This window comes from Scardinius erythrophthalmus, assembly GCF_964197995.2.
Source record: "Scardinius erythrophthalmus genome assembly, chromosome: 19".
Taxonomy (NCBI): Eukaryota; Metazoa; Chordata; class Actinopteri; order Cypriniformes; family Leuciscidae; genus Scardinius; species Scardinius erythrophthalmus.
This window is the reverse complement of record NC_138239.1, coordinates 38467529-38493191: the sequence shown is the minus strand read 5'-3', so window position 1 is coordinate 38493191 and position 25663 is coordinate 38467529. Positions and strand designations below refer to the sequence as shown.

At 38.8% G+C, this 25663-nt stretch overlaps 1 protein-coding gene across 6 annotated transcripts in view; it reads right to left on the bottom strand.

The window, feature by feature from the left end:
- Positions 1-25663, bottom strand: part of cdin1 (CDAN1 interacting nuclease 1) — a 140966-nt gene that overhangs the window by 48804 nt on the left and 66499 nt on the right. For 3 of the 6 annotated variants that reach the window (XM_081394061.1, XM_081394063.1, XM_081394065.1), the window contains exons 6-11: positions 25358-25430; positions 12007-12086; positions 10932-10981; positions 7469-7536; positions 4172-4237; positions 3952-4057 (exon numbers count right to left, since the gene is read on the bottom strand). In XM_081394061.1, the coding sequence (XP_081250187.1) occupies positions 3952-4057; positions 4172-4237; positions 7469-7536; positions 10932-10981; positions 12007-12086; positions 25358-25430 (443 nt within the window). Of the gene's footprint in view, positions 1-3951; positions 4058-4171; positions 4238-7468; positions 7537-10931; positions 10982-12006; positions 12090-25357; positions 25431-25663 lie in introns of all 6 variants that reach the window. The other 3 variants (XM_081394060.1, XM_081394062.1, XM_081394064.1) reach the window with 1 other exon arrangement.

The following is a 25663-nucleotide window of genomic DNA, read 5'->3' as shown; positions in this document are numbered from 1 at the left end:
ATTAGGGGCCTCTAAGACGACACCATACTCTCTACACTGACTTTAAACGCGAACCTGTGAGAAACGCTGATGGCGTTCACATGCGCATTAAGAACTGGTTCTATAGTTATGTGCGTTTGAATATATGTGCGCAGGTTTGTAATTCCCTACAGACCAAGCCTAAACAAAGTACTGGCGTTTCCTTATAATTTTGATACAGAATTGTATTTTATTTTATCAATTCGGGGTAGATACGCGAATTGAGTTTTCCCAACTCAATGTATATAATGTCTATAATGTATGCTGATGTCAAATACAGGCTATTTTCACTGTGTTTAAAACATACAATATTCGTCAAATGATGATACATACATGTATGTATATGTAAATATGCACTACTTTAACTAAAGTTTAAGAGTTTATGGCCCAACTCGGGAACTTGGGCAACACAATTATCCCTGAGCTTCCCAGTGGCAAATACGACTTGAGAGGACTTTCATGTCCAAGTTTCAACCAGGAAACTTGTATTTATGATAATTCACATGAACGCAGCATAAGGCTGCATGATATTGGGGAGGAAAATTGACATTGCGATATTTTGTTTGTTTGTGATATGTTTTGCGAAATATACAGGAAAAATACAGGAAGTTCAACCAGAGGAATAGCTTGAATAGCTCTCTTTAGGGAAGAATGAATCGTTCTACAATGATTGGGGTGGTTTTGTCGGGGAGTGAATCTGCATAGAAAAATAATAAAGAGCTGAAAATATACTTTTTACCATGATGACCCTTTTTGGTAACACTTTATAATAACTGCATGCTATTACTCATTAGTTAAGCATTACTAAACAGTAAATTCATCATTTATAAAGCATTAATAGACATTAATAAGCAGTTTATAAATACAGCTATAAATGCTTTATTATTGATTTATAAGCATATCTATAATGTGTTTAATAATTGTATTTTCATACTTTATTAATGAGCAATTTATCATTTCTAAATGAAGTATAGCATTATTTACAAACCAGTTACATTATTTACCATTATTTCCAAACTAGGTGTTGTCATTGATTAATGAGTTCACTTAGAAAGTGTAAGTAAATGTAGTAGATTCAGGGAGTTATAAAGCATTTAGTAGTGGTCAGTTCACTATTCTGTGAGCTCATCTAGTGAGGACTATTTATGCTTTGTAAATCATTTATAAAGGAGATTTAAAGACTCAGTTTTCTTCTAAACAGAAAAAGGAAACAAACACAACACAGTGATACAGAACATAAAATATTTAACAGCCTTTAAATCTCCTTTGCAAATGCTTTAAAAAACATAACTAGTCCTCACTTTAGATGAGCTCACAAAAATAGTTAAATGACCACTACTAAATGCTTTATAACTACCTGAATTAAACTATATGTCTGAATAATAATTTTTAATAAGTATTTAAACAGTTTATTAATCATTTACATACACTTTCTAAGTGATCTTATGAACCACTGACAACTCCTAAATAACCGGTTAGTAAATAATGCTATACTTCATCTAGAAATGATAAATTGATCATTAATATGTATGAAATATTAATATAAGTATGAAAACACAATTATTAAACACATTATATATATGCTTATAAATCAAGAACAAAGCATTTATAACTATTTATAAACTGCTTATTAATGTCTATTAATGCTTTATAAATGACGAATTTACTGTTTACTAATGCTTAATTAATGATTAATAGCGTGCAGTTATTATAAAGTGTTACCCTTTTTTTTTAAAGTGCAAAATTCTGTTCATACTTAAGTTTACTCTTTACAAGAACCAACTCAAACCATAAAGTGAATAGAGAGGTTTTATTTTTTCTTGCAATTTTCTACTTCTTTTCACAGGCTATACAATAATAATAATTATTATTTTATTGTGATTAATATTATATATTAAATAAAATATTTAAATAATACTACTGTATCGTAACAAAAATAGTGTAACACTTTATTTTACAGTGTCCTTGTTACATATGTTACATGTACTTACTATAGTAATAACAGTAAGTTGTGCATAATTACATGCAACTAACCCTCAACCAAACCCTAATCTTAACCCTAACCCTATAGAAAGAATACGTAATTGCTTAATATTACTCAGTACTTAAATATATAATTACACTGTAACAATGACACCTTAAAATAAAGTGTAACCCAAAATAGTAATGCAATACACTTTATTTTACTGTAAAATTACAAATCTAATATTCATGTCTTCATTTCTTACCATATTTCAATACCATCTAGCTTTTATTTAAATAGTTTGCCGGCAAATAGCTAAACTGAAGGCGCTGTATGATCATTTACACGCTGAAATGAATCAAGCCGTTCTGAATCACGCGAGTAAATGATGCGCTTCACTCTGAAACTGCTCATATTTACTTCATTAAATCTCAGCCATAAGCCATATCACAGTAACGGTTTTATCCCGATATATCGTGCAGCCCTAATTAACAGTCCTAGCCAATGCTGCCGTTTGGTGCAAATGAAGAAAACGCTTGAAAATAATCAGATCAGGAGTTGTGTCACTCTGATGCGCTGCACTAATTGAAAACGTGGCGGCAACGTTGGTAAGGTCACTGTGAAGGAAACTCGCTGACCTTTTCACTGTTTCCTGATATAACTCATATAAACAGCGGGGATGGAGTAAAGGGATCGGTCCTCCGGAGCCTGTGATTGGCTGAGAGGGAGACGACAACAGGAAGCTGGACACGGGCGCTCCTCTGCTCCGAGAGCAGCGCAAATGTCAAATGTAAATGTCAATTAAAAATTACAAGCAGCTCTGAAAGGTGGACTCTGAAGGGTCTGACATTTTTTTTTTTTTGACATGCCAAAGTTTATCTGACAAGGCAGCGCACAGACATGACAGCATGTGCCGTGTCACGTCTGCACACACACACACACACACACACACACACACACATGAGGATCATGCTGAAGACTGCAACGGAGCCGCTCAAGCGCATCGCATCAGATCAGATAAATAAAGTGATTCTCATGAGAGGCCGTTACGGACAAAAGGATGGTTGTAGTTTTATGTTTTTATTCATTTATAAGCACATTTGATTCGTCTTTCCCAAGCGCTTCAGGAGTATTAGAGCACTGTGTGGTTTGTACTTACTAGAAGAGACTTCTGGATATAGCAGGCCAGTGTACATTTAAATATTAATTAAAACTGTTCAGGTATTTGTGAAATCCCTCAGAAAACAATAAAATAAATGATTGGATTATTACAATATTTGCATGTTTGGAAATCTAAAACTTTTACTGGCACACTAAAGCAAAAGATAGAAAGAACTGTCTTAAAGTGTCTATACGTGTCTCTGCAAGATTATTAGTTCTGCATTTAATAGTGTAATCAAATTTATGCAAAATGTAAAGGCTTTGATAGTTTAGTTTTGATTTAATGGACAGACGTCTGGTTCTTTTAAAACACATATATTTTACTTTTTAATAATTTAGTGATAGTTCAGCTTCTAGGCCCCAGATAGTTCACTTTGACGAGCTGTTTCAAACTCCAAACGAACTTTGTTTTGGCCTGATTTTATTTAAAACGACGTCACACCAGTTCCTTCTTCGATTCTGCTTGAACTACATCGTGTTCTTCAGGAGTTATAAAGGATTCTTGATTTCAGCTCGTCTTTCAAAAACTGCACTTGTATTTATGTTTGATATTTGTGCTTTGCATGACTTTATCAGTTCATCAGTGTTAATCATGTTTTCACCTTTAGTTTTAGTGTATAATAAGCTTTACAGTGCAGTATCAACATGATAAGTGTAGGATATGTGTGTGTGTTAAGTGTCGTGTCCTGATGCTGTGTGTGTTCTGTGCAAGGTGAACGTGTGTGTGTGTGTGTGTGTGTGTGTGTGTGTGTGTGTGTGTGTGTGTGTGTGTGTGTGTGTGTGTGTGTGTGTGTGAACGTGTGTGAGACCTGTTGCAGTAGCTCCAGAACTGCTCGTTCAGGTAAGTGTGATGGCTGTGGTCGTCTCCAAACGAAGCTTTGCTCTCGATCCAGTGAACGATGTGGCCATCAACAGCTGTGGAGAAACACAACACCTCTAACCGGCTGATCTCAAGAGGAGGGTTCACAAGGGAACTGTACTATAACCATTTAAAATGATCGTCAGGTGAAAAGCATAAGCAGAGCTCACCGATCGGCACCTCCAGAATGATGTCGGGGGTTTTGTCGTAGCCTTTGGCCCGGAGCTGGTTCTCATCTGTACGGAAAGACATGTTTAAACTCAGTGCTCCATCTCTTTGACCCTCAGAACTGAACGGTCTGTTTTTTGGTGAACGTCACACACTCAAACTGTGCATTTGTTGTCATGTTCAATGTAGTGTTTATCAGCTCCAGCCTTCAGTAAGAGCTCATTTACACCGACAATCTCTCTTCACTTTACCCACAATTCAAGTAAATCTGTTTCACTGATATTGAAAAAATTGCATTGTGGGAAGACAAGTATATACACCGATTTCTTTTTCTAAATATGTACCCACACTAACGGCAACACTTTACGACATGCCCTCATAATTTGTTAAAGGTGCATTGCGCAACATTTCATGTTAAAAATACCCGTTTTTCTAACCCATACATGCTTAAACAATTGCCTGATGGGCTGAATGAGCCCTTCTCTGATCACTGAGATTGTCTCTATAATCCTGTACAGTAAAATAAATAAGAGGGATTCGGGTCGGAATTTGAGACTGGGCGTGACGTCATGCGCGTTCAGTTGCAGTGTTGCAGTTTCGCTTGTCGCCAGAGGGGGCATAGTTCTGCAAAAACTCAGAGACTTGCGCAATGCTCCTTTAACATTTGAATTAACAAGAACTAACAATAAAAAATACTTCTAAAGCATTTATTAATTTTAGCTAACATTTAGTAATGCATTTCTAAGATCAAAAGTTGCATCTGTTAACGTTAATGCACTGCGAACTAACATGAACATTTGTATTTTGCACATTTGTAACAAACATCAACAACAAAGGTTAAAGGAGAACTTGGTAGCTTTTTTAACTTAATAAAACTGTCTAGAAATCATTTGGATGGTTAAACAACCTGTTCTGGTGATATTGGTGACTTTCCCCGCTCCCCCCAGCGTTCCCAGGCGGAAAACCAACCTTGCAACTTGGGGACTAGCGTCCCGGCAAAATAGAAATTGGAAGTCTCGTGAGAAGCGAGAACGAGAACGAGAACGAGCGCGAAACACGAATCGCTTTATGGCAATTCAACATAAACACACACGCATGTATGATGTATTACCAGATTACCCACCTCGGTAGACAAAGCTCCACACGATTCAGTTGGCTTGCTCCGATCAAAACAAACGCACATGAGCAGCGGTAGAGAGGGGGAGGAGGCCGCCGCAAGTGAGTTTTTTTACGACCGTGTTGTGACATATACTCCCCACCACAGCTGTAGGGGGAGCTCGTGGGGAAAACATGCGACAACAAAAGGGAAAATCAGCGAAGAAGTGACTAGAGTTCGCTAGAGTTGCCGAGTTCTCCTTTAATAAAATATTTTAAGAATCTATTGCTCATCTTTAGTTCATTTTAGTTAATGCTTTAATGTTAACAGACAATAAAGTGTTACTGCTAGAGTCCATAGTTAAAAGATGCAAATTCACATAAATCTGGCTTTTAAACTGTATTTAGTCAAGCCACAATTTCAGCAACAGAGATACCAAAAATAAATACATAAAATAAAATAAAATGACAAACTTCATAAAAATCAACAGAAAATAAAACAGCAGATTGAGTTTCAAACCCTATTTTACACACTATTCTGAATTCATTTTCCTTTCTAAGCATACACTGTTAAAAAAGTTATTAATTTAGATGAACTTCGGTCGATTTCGCACCCTATTAATGGGAAACAGCTAAAGCTAAACCCGCGGGATACTGTGGAGCATTCAGTGGACGATCAGGGTTTGGGTTAGTTTCAATAATCAGTGTTTTAGAACTGGGAAGAGTGATTTCAGGTCTAAAAAATAAAAGTCTTTCATAGTACATCAAGCTATTATTGCAATATTTATTTTGATTAAATGGTTTCCTCATGATGTTACCCCTTTAAAACACTTCCCTATAAAGCCAGCAGCAACAATCCAGTGAAGGCACACACATGACCTCGGTCACCGCAAACAAAGCAAAGTCATCTGAAGACTGGAGAGCAACAGAAGCCGCTTCATCTGTGAAATGTTTGCTGGCACTGCACAAACGTCTGGGATGGTGATGGAGGGTGTGTTGTATCAGTGTCCTCAGCCATTGTCCTTGAGTCCTGGTGAAACACCTGATTTCTCCATTAAATCACAGCGAGCCGGCCATTCCGTGTCCAGTCGAGCTGAACCGCTACAGGGCGTGAGGGCGAGGGTCTGTCCACATGGTCACGGTGTGAAGATCATCTTCGTGCATCACCTTTGATGAGAATTAATGAGCTGTCTCAGAATCCATTCATCAGGCCATGTGACCCACAAGCCCAAACACCCTCGGACGGGTCAGAACGGGTCACACCTGAATCCTTCCTCAAGAAACATGTGACACCAACGCATCATTCAAGTACACTAGGAGTACAGTATATTAATTATGTACTGCTGCACTTCTTTAAAGTGGTGTAAATTTTTGTGTCTATGTGGTGTTATTAATGTGCTTTAAGACAAACCATGTGTAAGTTCATAAGTCGACACCATTGCTGAGTGTTTTCTCCTTAAAACTGCAGTGAACCAAAGACACGGTTTGAAATCGCTATGGATAGCTATGATGTAGATGAGCTAGCCTGCTAACTAACATTACAGTATTGATGTAGTGTTTACTGGAGCTTTTGTGAGACTGTTCACCGCCCCTTAGGAAAATTAACCATGGTTTTGTGATCGATTACTGTTTGTACTACAATAGTTTTCCAAAAATATGACTGAATGGTGGATAACATCATATCTATAAGAAAATTGCACAAAAAAAAAAACATACCACTCTGAAACATCCTGTGAAATCAGTGTTTGAATGCATGATTCAGCACAATCCTCTTGTTCGTTAACATTGTCAGGGTCTGAATCAGGCTCGAAATGGTTTGAAATTGATGCCATAGTTAATATTTACATCTGAGAAGAGCTCGCGGTTATGAACACGCTCCCAAACACACGCTAGGCGCTGTCAATCACAACACACTGGGCCAGCTAACCAATCACAGCACATTTCATATTTCGGAGGGAGGGGCTTCATCAAAAATGACTCGTTCAACCAGACTGGGGAGAGAGGAGCTGTAATCATGTAAAATATGTGAAAAATAATGTGTTTTTTGAACAATCAAACATGAAAACCTACTTTAGTACACCCCCAAAACAAAACAAGACTTCCTAAAAGGGCATAGTAGGACCCCTTAAATAAAAACAAACAAACAAGCAAAAGTGTACACAGGGAAGCAGATGCTGTCTAAATTAAACTCAGTAGAGGCTTACCTAGAAACGACAGGTTTCTCTCTCTGAGCTTGTCTCGTAGAATATCTTCATGTTCCTGACCGATGGCACTGTGAGAACATGGTTAAGGACGTACTGCAAACAAACTTCACAGAACCCCTCATTCATGGCAATCAGAAACAGTTGTGCGCTTTAATTTGTGTGCTCTCTCCTCATTTCTCATGGGAATTGCAGTGAAAATTTGGACGGTCAACTTTTACAAGCCCTTTTCTAAATGTTACCTGTGCCCGGTTGCCATGGAAACACGTAGACAGCTGAGCGGGGTTGCTGTGGTAACAGCAGAAAAATGTGTTTTGTTGTAATATGAAGAGTGAGACAAACCTCTCTGACCTAAGGATCATAAACACGGTCACGACACAGATCTGTCTGCACAAAGCTCAACATCACAATGGCAGGGTGTTGCTAAGGTGTTCTGAAGGGGTTCTAGGCTGTTCTGAGTGGTTGACAGGGTGTTGCTAGGGTGGTTACTATGGTATTATGAGTGGTTGCTAGGCGTTTTCTTCCTGTCTGGTGAGGAAAAGAGTTTGAGTGATCTTCTGGTCTGTAGATGTGTCTCGGGTTCCTCCTTCAAAGAACATCTGTGGGACTTTTTTCTTTTTCTTTTTTACTTGTTTTCTATTCCAGCAGGTGAAAATTATACGCCTGATCACTTTTATTAAGTAGCAGAACTCTCCTCAACAACAGGCATGATTTGAGGAATCTTTCATGTCCGCAGCACAAACACTGCACTTACATTGAGCTCGTTAAAATTACTAACAACTTACTTCTAACTTCTGACCAAGGCTGTATCTCAATACTAGTTTTACTTGATCTTAGTGCTGCGTTCGACACTATAGATCAGGGGTGCCCAATCCTGCTCCAGCCGATCGACTGTCCTGCACAGTTCATCTCCAACCCTAATCAAACACACCTGAAGCAACCAATTAACGTCTTCAGGATCGCTTGAAAATTAAAGGCAGGTGTGTTTGATTAGGGTTGGAGATGAACTGTGCAGGACAGTCGATCGGCAGGAGCAGGATTGGGCACCCCTGATCTATAGATCATAAAATACTCTTAGATCGACTACAAAATAACACTGGTATTCATGGACAGGCATTAATCTGGTTTAGATCATATCTATCAGACGGTTATCATTTTGTCTATTTAAACGGGGAAATATCTAAGATCCGTCAGTAAATTATGGAGTGCCTCAAGGCTCTGTGTTCGGACCTCTGCTATTCTCAGTATATACGCTGCCACTTGGTAATATTATAAGAAAACATGGAATTAGTTTCCACTGTTATGCTGATGATACTCAGTAATATATTTCATCACGACTAGATGAATTCTCTAAATAATCTAAGTTGACAGAGTGTGTTAAAGATATAAAATATTGGATAACCAGGAATTTTCTTCAATTAAATTCAGATAAGACTGAGGTATTACTTATTAGACCAGAAACCTGTACACAGAATCTCTTATAATATAATCTAGAAGGATGTTCTGTAACTTCAGCCTCTACAGTTTAAGACCTGGGTGTTATAATAGACCACAACTTGGCTTTCAAAAATCATACTTCATATGTTACAAAAACTGCCTTTTTCCACCTCAGAAACATCACTAAGCTCCGGACACATGTTTTCTGTTTCTGATGCAGAAAAGCTAGTTCATGCATTCATGACCTCGAGACTAGATTACTGTAATGCTTTATTAGCTGGTTGTCATTCATCCTCGATAAACAAGCAACAGTTAGTCCAAAATGCAGCTGCTAGAGTTCTTACTAGATCAAGAAAATATATCATCTCTACACTGGTTCCCTATTAAGTTCTGTATCAATAATAAAGTATTACTCCTGAACTACAAGGCCCTAAACGGTGACTAGAGAGTATGTCAGCTCCAGTTTGGATCCAGCCTATTATGAAGACTTCACTAAGTGATTTGTATTGAATCTTAGAACTGTCATTTCATATCTGAAATGTTCACATAACTTTGACACAGTTTCCTCTGATAACAGATCAGTCTAAATTGTAATGCAGACGTGCATTTTCTGTAAAGCTGCTTTGAAACGATATGCGTTGTGAAAAGTGCTATACAAAAAAAATGTGAATTGAATTGAAGGCAACAGTATCATGTAAAACACAGAAGCCAAAACATCAGACAATAACCTGATAAACTGAAACGGGTTCATGGTTTGATGGGTGTGTGTGTGTGTGTGTGTGTGTGTGTGTGTGTGTGTCTCGTGTGTGTGACGGGGCGGTGCAGTGGGCGATACGATGAACCCGCGCAGATGCAGAGAGTGAGTTAATGCTGACGCCTGAAAGAGCTGGTGGGGGGGGGGGATGGGGTTGAGTGACCACGGACAGACAAACCCTGTGACCCTTCACCCCTGACTACACACACACACACACACACACACACACACACACACACACAGATAAGTCTGAGAAGAGCACAAACCTCCACTCGCTGTCTGCTACAACTGTCCTGAGCATTGTAAGGATTGACTGACTGGATGGAGTAACATCTCTGAGCTCATTAGAGAGAGTGAAGAGTGTGTTTTCAGAAACGCGTGTAACAGAAGGTCCTGTGCTTTGGTTGCCAGCATCACATGTGACTTTTAACGAATTATCTAATTTTATTTTAAAATAAAAGTCTTATTGAAAAACTTATTACAGCAGTGTTCATTTAATTTTAGTTCTTATTTTAATTCAATATTTAAAAATAGTCTCTTATAATAAAAATACTCTTATATTGTACATTTTAGTTTAATGCATAGTATTTTCATTTTTGTTATTTTGTAATTTTACTTTCTTTTTTCTTTCATCTTTATTTCAATTAAATGGAAGTGTTTCAATAGTTTTGCACCACAACTAATTTCATTAACGCTTAAGCAGAAGTTTAGTAACCAACTAGTCGACGAGTCCAATGATCCGCCAAAACACAGTAGAAAACAGCCTGTAATAATTACAGTACAGTGTGTCAAAGACACCTTTAGGTAAAGTGTGAATAAAGCGTGGTAATACCACAGTAAGACAGACAATCACGTTCGGACGGGACTATATTTCTCAGACGATCGTTGAGTTAGCCAAACATCAAACTTTTCAGATTCGGACAGGATTGAAATCATACACAACTCATTTCTCCAACATCCACTGAGAACTACAGACTTGAGTGTCATGAAATCTGATTAACCAAACGGTAAATGATCAACAAAATGAAATCATCTGGATTCAGTCAAATTAGCTGGAAGTGAAATAAATGTGAGCTATGAAACTACATCATCATTACGGTCGGAGATGAAGATAAAATCTGGACGTGCTAAAATATAATCCTGCATATGTGAGGAAATCACACACACACACACACACCTGGAGCGTGAGCTTTATGTCAGGTGAAGCTCGGCACATCTCGTCCCTGCGAACAGCTCCTCATCAATTCCAGGCTTAAAGTTTTATGGGAAGGATACTGTTTGATGCAGTCGACCAGCGGTCCATAACAGCAGTCGTTTACTGTGCACTGAAAACAGAAGAAATATTACAGTCCCCTCAACATCCATTACAAACTCCCAGCATGCACTGCAGCGCCGACACACCGCACCGCATCAGCAGGCTGGATTCACACGAGAACATCCGAGCTTGTACAATTTACTAAGAATATCCCAATGTGTCTTTGACCACAAACTATAGACCTTTAGCAGATAAAACGAGTATAAAGAAGTTTAGGAATAACAGAGAAAACTCATCATTTAATTGTGTACAGAGTCATTATTGGCAGACAGTCTTCCCCAACAATCATAACTTTTAAATCTCGTTCGTGCTTGTTATGAGGTTTGATATGTTTAGGTTAGGATTCTGACTAACTGAAAAGCCTCTGATTGGCTATTGCGATCACATGCTCAACAACCATGTCTGTGATTGGCTGCTATATCATGCTCAAAGCTGCAAAAACACATGGTACTCTTTTAAAATTTAAAAGTCCCCCAGTGGTGTAAATCCAGCTTTTAATGTTGTTTATGTGTCTATGTGGTGTTTTTGATATGCTTTAAGACAAACCATGTGTAAGTTCATAAGTCGACAGCATTGCTGAGTATTTCCTCCTTAAAACTGCAGTGAACCAAAGACAGTCTCAAAAACACGCTTTGAAATCGCTGGTGTTTCTGACGTCACAAACTACCTTGTAACCAATCAGATCAACGTGTGATCGTCAACCAGTGGATCTCTGAGCTGAGTGAGTGAGTGGAGGCGGGGCTCATTTGCATATTCATAGAGCCACGCATACTAAACGAGGGTGTCGAGTTACAGTCAAGCTATTTTAAGGCATGAAGACTTTTTTCAAGGAAAAAAACATTTAAATATGTCATTTTGGTGATTAAAGATGAGTTTAAGGGATACAATTATTGACTACAGGGACTTTAAGTATCGACTCTTGTACTTTTGACAACACTAGTTAAGAGCAATGTGAACATTTAGCTAAACATCTTAGTTCATTTTCAATAGAAGAAAGGATCAGAGAAACCGATGGTGTGTGTTGAGTGCTAGTACCTGCTCGACGTGCTTGGCTAACAGCAGGTCAGGGATCAGATGTGGCTCGCGCAGCATGTTGTTGAGGACAAGTCTGGACGCTGCTGATGGACACAGAAACACATGCGTTACACATTTCCAGATGAAAGGGCAGAGTTCAGCTGAACTTGAGCAGGAATCGATGAAGACGCATCCCATTATTAAACTCCTACACCTGTAGTATTACTATGGGCTTGGTGTGGATGAGCTGCGTTATGCAGGGTGGAACATTTACTCCATTCATCCTGCACTAACATTATAAATCAGCCCACAAGCCCCACGATTGATTCCCTATTACTCCGACATAAAATCATATTCAGATTTAATGGATTGAAGAGTATCCAGAGAGATTCATATGAGAGTAACACTGAGTGGATCAAACACTAGCCAGTGCATGATGGGAAATATGAGGCCTTGTTTGGCTCAGACAGATGGTGAAGTGAAATAAATGATACTTCAAAGGGTGATAATCAAGTAGCATTTCACTTTATTTAATTATAATGTAAGGTTTGTGCACAATAAAAGCCATCATTTAGTGTTTTCATGGCCATTCTTCACCGTCCCGCCAGCAGGACGCCAGTTTACTGCACTATATTACAATTAAATCCTAATCTAATCATAACAAACTATATATCGTTGGAAAGGTCTAAGACTCCTAAATATATATTTTACCACTGTTTTTTGTTACTAATCATGTAGGAACAGTAATAGATTAATTTATGACAAGAGTGCACCTCAAAAAAAATCTTTATCATAACAGGAGTTCTGGCCTTTGTCACAAAAACTCGATGCACTCACTTTTAATAATTGAAACTTTGGTTTTCATATTTATATATATTATCCTCTAAAATATAATATTCTATTTTTTATTGCCTATTTTAGCAATTATCATAAATTAGGTACCTTTCGAAAGCTCCCGAACTCAGAATTCATCCTGTGAAAACCATTTTTTAAATTGGACGTTGCGTTACCATAGAAACGGTACTCTAAATTATTTGATCGGGCTCCTCCCCTATTAGAAGTCGTCATATTTCATAATCAGTGTTTCCCTTACCATTATATAAGGGGTGCGCCCCGCCCTCCTAACGGCTCCCCCCGCCCCCCCTTGGAGGTCAAGTAAATTTGATTTGATTTTCTTTATAGCGCCAGATTACAATTTGTTATTTTATATAAAAAAAAAACTACATGGCCCTTAAGTAATATGTTATTTATCTTATTTCCACGATGGCATGTCTTTTCTGTCTGTGTTTGCGCGTTTACAATTATCCCAATGAGTGCGCACGTGCGCACACTCACACACAAACAAACACTTGCGTCACATACAGTTGAGCACTAGCGGACAGAGAGCGCGCGGCGGGAAATATGTCGCTGAACTGAAGATGGCAACACTCGCTCTACTGCGAGTAGCAGCCGGAGTAGCTCTCCTGCTCCAAGTCTAACGCCCGTTTCACATATATTTCGTTTGCGGTGAGTATTTTTTCCCGTACACTGCACGCGGATGCAGTCCGTCGATGATCGATCTGTTCCAGTTGCGGTGCGTATACAGCAGTGCAGAGATCGTTTCCGCACCGAGTCTATTTCTGCTGTGCTGCAAACGCTGAATTAAAGTGACAGCGCATGTTTCGTGATCAAAATGAACACCGATTGACCTGAAAATGTAGTAATTTCACCATAAGTGCGATTAATTAAATAAAATGTAGTAATCTCACCATAAATTTATTTAATTAATTACTACTTTTTTCACTTTAAGACTGAGTTAAAGCAAGGAAAACTACAATTTACCTCAACAAGGCGACATAATGAACAACACTCGTCTCATTCGTGGAGGTGGAAAAACAAGTTCTTTGTGACATGCAAGATTTATTGTATTAAAATTTAAATACAAAAGATTTTAATATAAGTACATGGTTAAATATTTTACCACTTGCTTGAGCAATTTAATATATAATTATATAGAAGTAATGCATTGAATAATACATTGTTTAAATTGTGTTTAAACGTGAACGCGCGTTCACAGCAGTGGTGCGTCTGACAGGATTATTCTCTCCAATAAATGCATCATAGAAATAAAAACTTCTCATAAAAAAGCCCTTTTAAAATTTGTTTGTCATATATATGTATTAACTAACATTAACGAACAATGAATGACCAATATATTTGTTAGTATTTATAAATCTTTTTTTAGTTGGTAGTTAAAAAATAAAACTATTTAAGCTCTAGTCCATTAATATTAACAAATACTTCTATAAATTTAACAAAGGTTATTTGCAAAAGTCAATTTTAAAAAGATTTAAATATGTTTATTTTTTTAAAGAGATATCTTATGTTAACATTTTTTAACTTTTACAAACCATTACCCTCCCAGACAATTTATGTGACAGATAGATAGATAGATAGATAGATAGATAGATAGATAGATAGATAGATAGATAGATAGATAGATAGATAGATAGATAGATAGATAGATAGATAGATAGACAGATAGATGGATATAGATAGAGTAAATGTTAAGTACAGTATATTTGATTTATTGTAAATTTAAACTTCCATACTTTTTTCATACTTTCATTTTTTGAAGCTTTCACTTCAGCAATAATCTATCTGCTGAGTGTCTTCTTTAAAACAAGACCAAACTTAGGTCCAAACAGAGATGGAGTCAAGACCAGACCAAGACTAGAAGACCCGAGCAGAGATGCCATAGAAGAACCAGTTTTGGTTTTGTTTTTTTAGTGAACAGTTCTTTAAAAAAAACTTTTATCCAATGAAAAGTCAGGGTTCTTCATGGAACCAAAAATGTCAATAAGGAGCCTTCATTTTAAGAATGTTTAAAGCCATATTTAAAGGTGAAGTGTCTCATTTCAGACAGCTTCTACAAACACTCCATCCCATCTAAAGAACCTTGAGTGTATTCTAGTAGTTGTTTTCTCAGATTACATGTGCAATAGTAAAAGTAGTAGTAAACTAGTGCAAAGTAGTATAGACCTACTTGATATTGAAACCCCAAGATCAAGACTCCAACCCAATGGATCTTATCCGTTAAGTTGTGGTCACATTTACTGTTGCTCGGTGAAATTCTGCGGTTGAAATCCGGTCAGGAACACTCACGACCGGGAGTTTCTCGTAGATTTCGCTCACGGACAGAAAGCTGATGGTTTAAAGTGACTTCTATGTGAGCAGAGCTTCATACATTTCTATGTTATTGACACTGGATGTGTAAATTTGCTAATGCAACGGCACCTAAAGAAATGAGCTCTGCCATCGGTGTATAGCGGCACACAACACGCATGCATGTCTGTTTATTAACCGCTAGAGCGCTGATTAATCCAGTAATGAAACAAGTGACGTCTTTATGAATCAATCATCTAAACCGATTTTAAAAATATTCTGTTTCACCTGTCTGGATCTTACATGTGTGTTCAAGCATATTCTACCCTTCTGAGAGGGTATTCTCCACTGCTGGAGATACAATAAGCTATAGGAGAGGTCCCAAATTCTCACAGAGAATGCGGAAATGTTGATTTCCCCTCAGAAAAATGTATTGTTTATGCAAAAATTGCTAATTTGATATTACCAGTTTGTTAAACTCATTTGACAAGTAGAAGAAATAAACACAAAAAGGATTGTTTGAGTTGAGTATTTTGCATTTTTTCCTTAATAATTAATCATTTGTATTGAATCGGAACCGTTAGGCGGATACCAGATTTCGAACCGGAACTGGAAAATTAATTCCCAACCCATCACACACCCCTGTCATAGCTATACAACACAATCCTCCCTCACTGGCTACATCTCAAGACTCCAACCCAATAGATTTTATCTATTACAACTGCAGGTCATCGAACGGCCACTAGAGACCGGCTGCAGAAGAGAGTCAATCCCATAAACCCGCATGTTAAAATGCCCAACTTTACAGCAGAAAAAAAAGTGTTTACAGCCTGGTAAAAAAAAGAAAAGAAAAAGTGGTTTGGGTCTATATAGCTAATTTTGCCCTTCATGAAGACTGTGAGGGGGGTGCATTTTTTAAAAACTCTAAAGCTTTAAAGTTGTGCATAATTAAGGGCGTGGCCACTTGAGTGACAGGTGGATTGCCGCTGATGTCACTACTAGCCGTTTGTCTGCTGTCTGTTAGCGTCACGTCACCTCAGCTAATCCGCCTCACTGCACATTTTCATTTATCCGGGAGTGTTGTCCATCCGGGAGTGTTATACGGCTGCCAAGATGGCGACGGCCGGCTCCGCCCACTTTGGGCTTCAAAAATGCTCTTCAGAAACGCCAACGTCACGGACACTACGGCCATGTTGTTTTCCAGTGTACGGATGGCACCTGAAGAACTGAGCTCTTCAGACTCATCACACACGCCTGTCATCGCGTCTGCACACAAACACAATCCTCCCTCACTGGCTGCAGCTCAGAGGTTTCTCTCTCCGTGTCGTAACAGCAAAACCCTGCTGGAGAAGAACAAACGCTAGCTCTTCTCTTTTTCATCCCCCTGTTGAAGGAGAGCAAAGCCAAGTCAGCAGTCTCTACACCGGCGGCGCCTTGTTTTCAGCTCATTTTTCTCCCAGATTGCTCTACCTTCACACGCAGATCCATACGGTGCTCCGGCGCTCGGCTCGGCAATGAAGAGAGCTATATTTCCCCTTGAGTTAGGACACCTCATGACAAATGATAATGGATAATCAATAAAGCGGGAAATATGAGGCCGCAAACTTTATGAAGCCGGGAGACATATTACTCCCCAACAACACTCGTTTCCCTTAACAAAGTCACTACGCCGCTGCGCCTAATAATCTGAGGGAAAATCAAAGAAGCCGCAACCACATCAGCAATATTGGCAACTTATTCCACTTTAATGGCATTTTGATTGATTTTTTCCTCTTAATGGTACTTTTATAGATTTGATGCTGGTCCTGCAAAACAGCAGTGTGTAATAGAGCTCCCCGAAGGCAAACAGAGGCCATTAAAGCCCTTGTCTTACCAGCTCTCGTAATTGGAGGTTGACCACCATCGCATTTCACACATCACACAACACCACCTGCTTCACACACCCGGTCCGTCCATCCAAACGTCCATTTTCTGAGCGATGGGGTTAAGAACAATCGTAAAAAAGGGGTGACCTTGCGGCTGACATTGTGAGGTTTCAGCCAAGCAGTGACCTGATGAAAATGGAGGCCGGAGAGATAATAAATCAGTCCACTTTTAAAATGAGTTTACTCTAACGCTCATTCATCACCGGGGCGTAATGCCATTTGCGGATCCGCAGCGAACAAACGGCGCAGTAAATAACAACAGAGCCGAAGATCTGCGCAGCATCAGCATACATTTATTAAAGACGCCTACCAACACAACACTGTAAACACACCGCGTATCTAATGTAATTGTCCCGTGTCGACATAAATTCAGACTGAGGCGTCCATATCAGAGGAGGGGAATATTAAAGAGGAAAGACGGGAGTTGTTCGGGAGCTGTTTACCAAAAACACAGCCACCTTTAACAACCTCTGATGAGATGATGAATGAGGCGGAGAAAAGCCACGCAACCTCTCCGGCAAGAGGAGAAACCATTATCAGACTCAGAAAAAACCTGGACGGAAGCTCATCGATCGTCATAAAAAAAATAACGGATGACAACCGTTATCGCCTCTGACGCTGATGAGCCCCAGAGCTTGTTTATTAATTAAAAATCCTTCTTCTTATGGTTATAATCAAGACGCCTCCCTCCTCCTCCACGGCGCTAGCAACGCAATCGTACATCAAACTTCATGATGCGACGCTCGCTGATAATGCGCCACTGCTAAAGCTGATTTTCCATGATGAATCTGGGAGCATATAAATTGGCTAATATCTAAAAACATTTACAGATACTAGAGGAATGGAGTACTTGCGGGCCGTGATGGATGAGGCTGTTAGACGCCAGAGGACAGCTCTGCAAATCTCTGCCGCTGCCTAAAGCCCTCGTTTCATATTCATATTTACTTCTTTAAACCCATCCTCCTCTCCTCGGCACACAGAGAGAGCAGGAGAAGCGTTTCGTCTGTGGTTTTATGAGCAGTGATGGTCCCAGTAGGGTTAGTGGGGCAGAACTGATCTGCCTCGGTCTGATTGTGTCTGATAGCAGGGCTGGAGCTCGGCCCGTTTCTCAGCTCTGCAACGCCCCCATCCACGCTAGTAATTAGTATACGCTAGTAATTAGTATACTTGTCAAGGCAATGCTTACCTCACCGCCTCCTACAGCTGCTAATGAAGAGCCTGGATCTCACGATTCAACGGCTAGAATCATGCGCCCGATGCACTTGCCCTCACAGTCACACTTCATCTTGAGTGTCTTTAACTACTATGTACTAACAATTAGTCATTTGATTCAATGCACTTATTGTGTACATACATCTTTTTACATTGTATTTAAAAAATACATGCATGTAATTAATTTCTGTAAGTACATCTATAATTACACCGTTGACACCTAAACCCACTATTACACCTCCACCAAACCTGTTATATGAGGAGGATATGGGTGAGGTTAGTACAGGTTTTCACTAGTGTGTTTGCAGGACACTATAGTTCATTTATGTAAGTGAGGAGAGCAAAATAAAGTAAACTGTGACATATTATACCCAAATATTCATCATACAGCGACTACCAGTGACATTTATAAACATTTGGGACCAAAAATGATTCAGATACTTTGAGCTGATCATGTTTTCTTAAGTGCGTTGTCTTAAATTGCTAATGCTCTTTTCACACACAGACTGAACACAATGAAGCATTGCTTGGTGATTGGTTGAGCTAAACTGGTATTATCTAATCGTGTAGTTAAATTTAACAGCTGTCAGATATTCAACATAATTCATGTGTGAGACAGTCTAACAGAAGGACGGACAAAACCAGTCAAATATCAACTGAGTTCATAACTGAGTTCTGCTCATATTTATTATCATTTTATAAACTATAGCGAATAAACAGATAATGTGAGAAATGTTGAAGGTGTCTGAATAAATGTTGGTTTGACTGTATATATATATGTAAGTACATAGTAGTCAAAAACATCTAATATAAAGAGTGACCAAATAGGTTCATTTAACTGTAAAGGACTGTAAAAACGCTAGTTCCCTTAGTACATACACAGAGGAAAAACACTGATAGACCGAACCGGACAATTTAAATAATATTATCGTAAATTACTAAATTTAAACAACGGAATCTGGACTCACTGTCCTACAGAGTTTAGCTCCAACCCTGAAAAAATCACCTGCCTGTAATTTTCTAGTAATCCTGAGGACCTTGATTAGCTTGTTAAGGTGTGTTTGATTAGGGTTGGAGCTAAACTCTGTAGGACAGTAGCCCTCTAGGAGCGAAGTTGCCCATCCCTTAATTATGTACATTTGAGTTTTATGTTACATCATATGTTGTTTAATTAATGTTCATTGCATTATGACCTTGACTGTGTTTTGTATTTGTGTGACACTATGTGTAACTTCTTTTAGTATTTACCTCAGCTTGTGGAGAAGCTACTTGTGATGAACTGTGATTTTAAAACATGTGTCTCTTTCACCATCTTCTATAGTTTTCATTATAGTTAGTGAAATAGTATTTTTTTTATTGTAATTAAAATAATAATAATTATGCTACTGCACTACAGAATTTGCAAATGTATTTTTTACAGAGTAGAGATGAGCAGTATGACCCGAGTACTCGGAAACCAGGATTGTGTGACTTCTAAAATATACACATATTCATTTTTCTTGAGTTCTGATTGGTTAGTGCTATCCAGACCGAAAATGAAAGTGAATCACTTTGATAATATTATGTTTTTGCTGTATATATCTAAATAATCGCATTTGGTTGAGTTAAATAACCCATTAGTAAAGCGCTTTAGTTTACTGGTGTTCATTCTGTCTTCAGATTCAGCAATGTTCAAGATTATTGATTATGACTGCTAATTATTCTTAATAATGCATCAATAACCCAGTGTTGTTTTTCAACAGTATGGTTTAATTATGTGCATGTGAAATCCAAAACAGGGCAAACAGTCAACTCATCTAATTTGGAGAAAAACACGCTTGCTTTAAAAAAGATGCAGTTAAATCTCCCACTGCTTCCGTCAAGTCTACAGTATATACGCATTATTCACTGCATGCTCAGGCACATTAATGAAATTAAAGATAAAGTGAAACAATCATCTCGTTCAGACATGATAACAGACGTTCAACCCAGAGCCACAAAACTCCAAAGAGACTGGAGTAAAACGCAGCATTTGATGTGCTTTCTAGTGAAGTCGAGCCTTCTGAAGATCCGGCTGCCGTCTGGAGAAGACCAAGCATTACAGATGTTGATATCATATTCGATATGTGCTGAAAATGCCCTGAACATATTGATTTATTTACATGCGCATCCATCCGGCCTGCGCAGCACTGGAGCGGTCTGGGAGAACCCCGACACAACACTCACTGGAGAGAAGACTTCAGAAACAATTTCAAACTCTCTATTGATCCCGCTGAAGTGAGTGGATATATATTCAGTGTCCCAAAGGCACATTTTCTGTGTCTCTTAAATGCAAACGGGGAAGAAAGGAATGAAAGAAAATAAAAGATGGTGCGCGAAGGCTGAGCGTCTGGTGTATATGAGGCTATTGATCTGAGCAGTGTGCTGGAAACACGGGGAATGATGGATGCGCTCGCCGACAGCTCTGGACAAACCTGTGAGCTAATGGCCACCTAAGACAATTATCCAGGCAGAGTTTCATCAAAGCAGCACATTACAAAAGTCTAATATTCACACAGGGAGAATCAGTGGTGAAGCAGGGAGACCATGAGCACAAAGGTTCACTGATAATCGGCATGGGAAAATCTCAGAGTAAAACTGGGAGCTGTGAAAAATATTTTTACTCTTTTAATTCCTTTAATAACTGTTTTAATTTTCCTTGCTTTTATTTTGTGATTATTTTAATTCCTTTGTGTGTAAAGCATTTTAAATTACCATAGTGTATGAAATGTACTATATAAATAAACTTGCCTTGGTCCGGCGGGGCATTGGGCGAAAAATAGACGTCACTTTCATTTGAATCTACTGAGAACGGAAAGGCTGAGCCTCTGGAAAATTATCAGGAAGATTATACAGAGAACACTCTTCTCACACCAGAGGTGTAGAGCAGTGGTTCTCAAAGTGTGGGGCGCAAGGTTACTGCAGGGGGGGCGCGGGAGATCAGCAAAAAAATAAAAATAAATAAAAATACAGCCGTTACGTTACTACGGCGTTCATGTGCGTGAAAGTGGTAGTGATAGTGCTCTTCTTTTATAAAGCGGCAACGAACGGCAATTACACTGAATCGTTCTTCTTCAGACCGTTGCAAGCCCAACATAGAAGTTGCTCGTCAAAGAAAAAAAAAAAATATATATATATTTATTATTTAATTTTTTTGGGAGGGGGGGCGCCAGATTTTTTTAAAGGTTTAAAGGGGGCGCGACCAAAAAAGTTTGAGAACCACTGGTGTAGAGAGTACCTGGAAACCAGACTTGAGTAAAAGTGCAGATACCTTACAGCTAAAATTACTCCAAGTCACCAATTTCAATACAACTTGAGTAAAAGTCTTAGAGCAGTGGTTCTCAACCTTTTTTGGGCCAGCGCCCCCTTATCCAATATCCAGGTCCCTGAACGCCCCCCACCCTCAAACTAATGAGCGACCAGGAACAAATGAGAGTTAACAGATGAAATAAGTGCAAAATTGAATTTTATTAATACAATGGAACTACACTCCACAATAATTAATCCAAAAAACAAGCTATAAACTGCATTGGCATAGCAATACAAGTTTTTCTCACATGATTTTTGGTAAATCTGTGGTGGGTGGACCTCAGGCCTTCTAGGGGGGTTCGGGGGGATGCCGATAGTACATCGACTTACAATAGGTTGAATGAGACGTCTGCCAGAGCCTGACGGGGTCTGTATCGCTTTTACTGGCACTATGTAACTTCGGGGTGCGGGTAGTAACCTGCGCTCAAAAAGAACTACAAAATTCGACTGCTTTACGGCATACGTCACTTCGCCCAACACTTCCTCAAATGTGGCCAACCAGCGCGTTTGTTTTCGTACGTCTGTTTTCGTCATGGCTGAAGCAGCAGCGAAACGTAAGAAGTCCAAGGTTTTGTCGGAGTAGAGTCGGAAGAGGAAAAGGGAGAGTGATAAACTGAAAGTCAGGACGAGGATCAATATTGGTCGAGCGTTTGCTCGCTGGCGTTAGCTTATGGAGGAGGAGAGTTACCAGACCGATGCTGACTTGGCCGTCATGCTGTTGAACTAGTAAGTAACTGTAAATTGCTTGCATACTATCTTTAGTTTTTCTAATCTGTTGTCTGCCTGGCTACGTTACGGAAACTATCTGGTCCTCCATTTATTTATCTTCATGAATCAGCTAGTAGATGAGCGAATTATCAATCTGGTAGCTAGTAAACACTAACATGCGTTAGTTTTAGATGGTTAGGATGCTATCGCTATTATTCTCGTTCAGATTTGAGCATTGTAATCGACATGCAAATCGCAAATGTTTGAGTTAAAATGTTTAGTCTACTAAATATGTATAAATTATAAAAGGAGGAAGATTAATAATATTATCATTGCCCATATGAAAAGAAGCCTACATGCTTCATATACAGTAACCGTAAATCATTTTACGACAGCGGTAATGGACAATTCCGCTTCCAACCTGTAGGGCGACCGCAGAGGAAAAGTTCCATGTTGTTGCTTTAAATGTCTACAATCTCTCACGTTTCAAAGCCATAAGTAAATCAATATCCTTCAAAAAGGTCTAATTAATATAGTGGATAAATAAAATAATGTAAAGTAAAATTAAATAAAGTCTACTTGCAGTGGATGTGCTGGTTTCGGCCTCATCTCCTAAATCCAACACCTGTGATTCAGACACTACCTGCTAAGGCACTCGCATTCGTGTAAAGCAGCCTTGTGTACAAGTTTGGGTGAGTAAAGGCAAAACACACTAGATATAGTTCCTTCAATGCCCTTAGACAGCGATATCGCTGCTTTATAGCAAACTGCTGCAGAAAAAGTTAGGAGCCATGCAAAATGTAATTGCATTATTTAAAGGGGAGGTATAATGCCCTTTTCACAAGATGTAAAATAAGTCTCTGATGTCCCCAGAGTGTGTATGTGAAGGTTTAGCTCAAAATACCCCATAGATATTTTTTATATAGCATGTTAAAATTGTACATTTTTGAGCGTGAGCAAAAACGCACCGTTTTGTGTTTGTTCCTTTAAATGCAAATGAGCTGCTGCTCCCGGCACAGGGGGCGGAGCTACAACAGCTTGCACTCGCACATGAAATCATAATCAACCACCCCTTTAACACTAATGTACTGGAGTCAAAAATGTACTCAAGTAGAGAGCAAAAGTTGCTAATATATTTGATACTCAGTAAAACTATAAAGTAGCCAAAAAGATACTTAAGTACAGTAACTAATTACATTTACTCCAATACTTTACACCACTGTCTCTCACTATGAAAATTGAACCGAAAAAGCTTTGTCCTATGATTATATATATGGAATTTAATTTCAAAACAACTCAGTGTATAATCACACACTGTAAACCACTTCATTAGGCATTACAACCTTTATTCATGTGAATATCTGTCTGATATGGACGCTGTTAATAGTAAATCCCGTTATTGAAAAACAGCTTTGTTACAGTGAACTAAAACTAAAACTATTAAAAAACATATTTTTTTAAATCATTACTTGCAATAAAATACACATTAACTAAATTAAAAAATATAAAAATAAAGTTCAGCTAGTCAAATAAATGCAGCCTTTATGAGCAGAAGACATTTCTTTCAAAAACATTAAAAATAGTAATGTTTCCAAACGTTACGGGTGAGGATGGTACAGGGTTGTTGCTGTGGGGAGGGTTAAGGGTTAAGGTGTAGGAGTAGGGTCAATTATAGATGTACTTACAGATATTAATTACATGCTGATATTTTAAAAAATACAAATACAGTGTAAAAACATGTACACAATAAGTGCACTGGATCAAATGATTAAACGTTAGAACAGTAATTATAGACACTTAATATAAAGTGGGGCCAAGAGCTCTTTATACTTCAGAGGGACTGAAATATTAGCGTGTATTTTCCTGTCCACTGTTTTTCTACGCACAATGTTTTCATGCCTGAGATATGAGATATGAGTAATTTGCCTGTGTTGGCCGAAGCGTCTCTGGCGGTCAGTGAGGTCTTCTGGAGCTGGTGTTTATGTACAATCAGAGGAGTGTTGTGTGCTGCTTCTACACACACACACACACACACACACACACACACACACACAGGTCCAATCAGGAGCGTTTGGCCAAGAGCTGGATAACAGCATCCAGAGTAATCACACACTTCACACTGACATACGACTGCATGCACTGGAGTCTCTCTCTCGATTAAACCCACGACACGTGCCTGTGACGCGCTGAGATTCTGTGTGTGTGTGTGTGTGTGTGTGTGTGTGTGTGTGTGTGTGTGTGTGTGTGTGTGTGTGTGTGTGTGTGTGTGTGTGTGTGTGTGTGTGTGGAGAGGAAGATGGCGGACGCTGTGTATAAACCAAGCGTCACCAACTTCTGCTCAAACACTGGTGCTAAAACACACACAAACACACTGAGCGCAGAAACACTACGGTCTCTGTCAGCAAATGCATCTTCATGCTGTTGATCACAGATTTCACTTGAAGCATTTGCAGACAAAACAGTCCAGATTTTATATTTTATATAATTGTTCACACAAAAATAATCATCACATATTGATATTGGCTAAAACGTCTATATTGTTCTCCACAAATACACCGACACAGAACAACAAATAATTATCTGTTCTCACCCATATTGGACAAAATGTCTATTGGTGCCAGCAAATACACCACAGACACTAATACTAATACTAACTATGAGTTATCTAGACTCTAATAGTCTAATCTGTGCCACTAGTTTCATAATCAATCAAACATATATGAAAACTTCTCATAATAACAGAAAAGGTCTCTAATGCTGTTTTGCACCATTGCTTTGGCAAAGTATCTGTCAAACTATCTCAAAGCAAAAGTGCCATAAGGCTTTGAGCCCTTAACAAATCACGAGACACTGCGATTTAAAGAAGTATATAGGCCTAGTCTGTTTGTGCTGTGTATATAGTATATATTCTGTATATAGTGTATAGTATACACACACACAGCAGTGTGTTCGATGTGTTCGCTGTGTCTCGGGCAGAAGAGGCTCAGGATAATGAGTTATTAATAACAGTGTTTGAGTGTGTGTGTTCTGTGGTTAGGGAGTAACGCTGTACTCACGCACTGAAGGCTCACACTCCTGCAGAAAACACTCCAGGATCACACGGGCCAGGAGAGCCGGGGACAGGTCCACCTGACACACACACACACACACACACACACACACACACACACACAGCTCTGAGGATCATTACTGACGGGAGTCTTTACATCTCATGCCCACACTCAGAGCAATGACTTCTGGACCATCAACAACACCTTTATCAACATTACAACGATGATTTCATTCATTGTGGTAAAAAAAAAAAAAAAGAATCCTACCATTAAATTACCGACCATTTATATCCCATAAAAAATTATATAAAA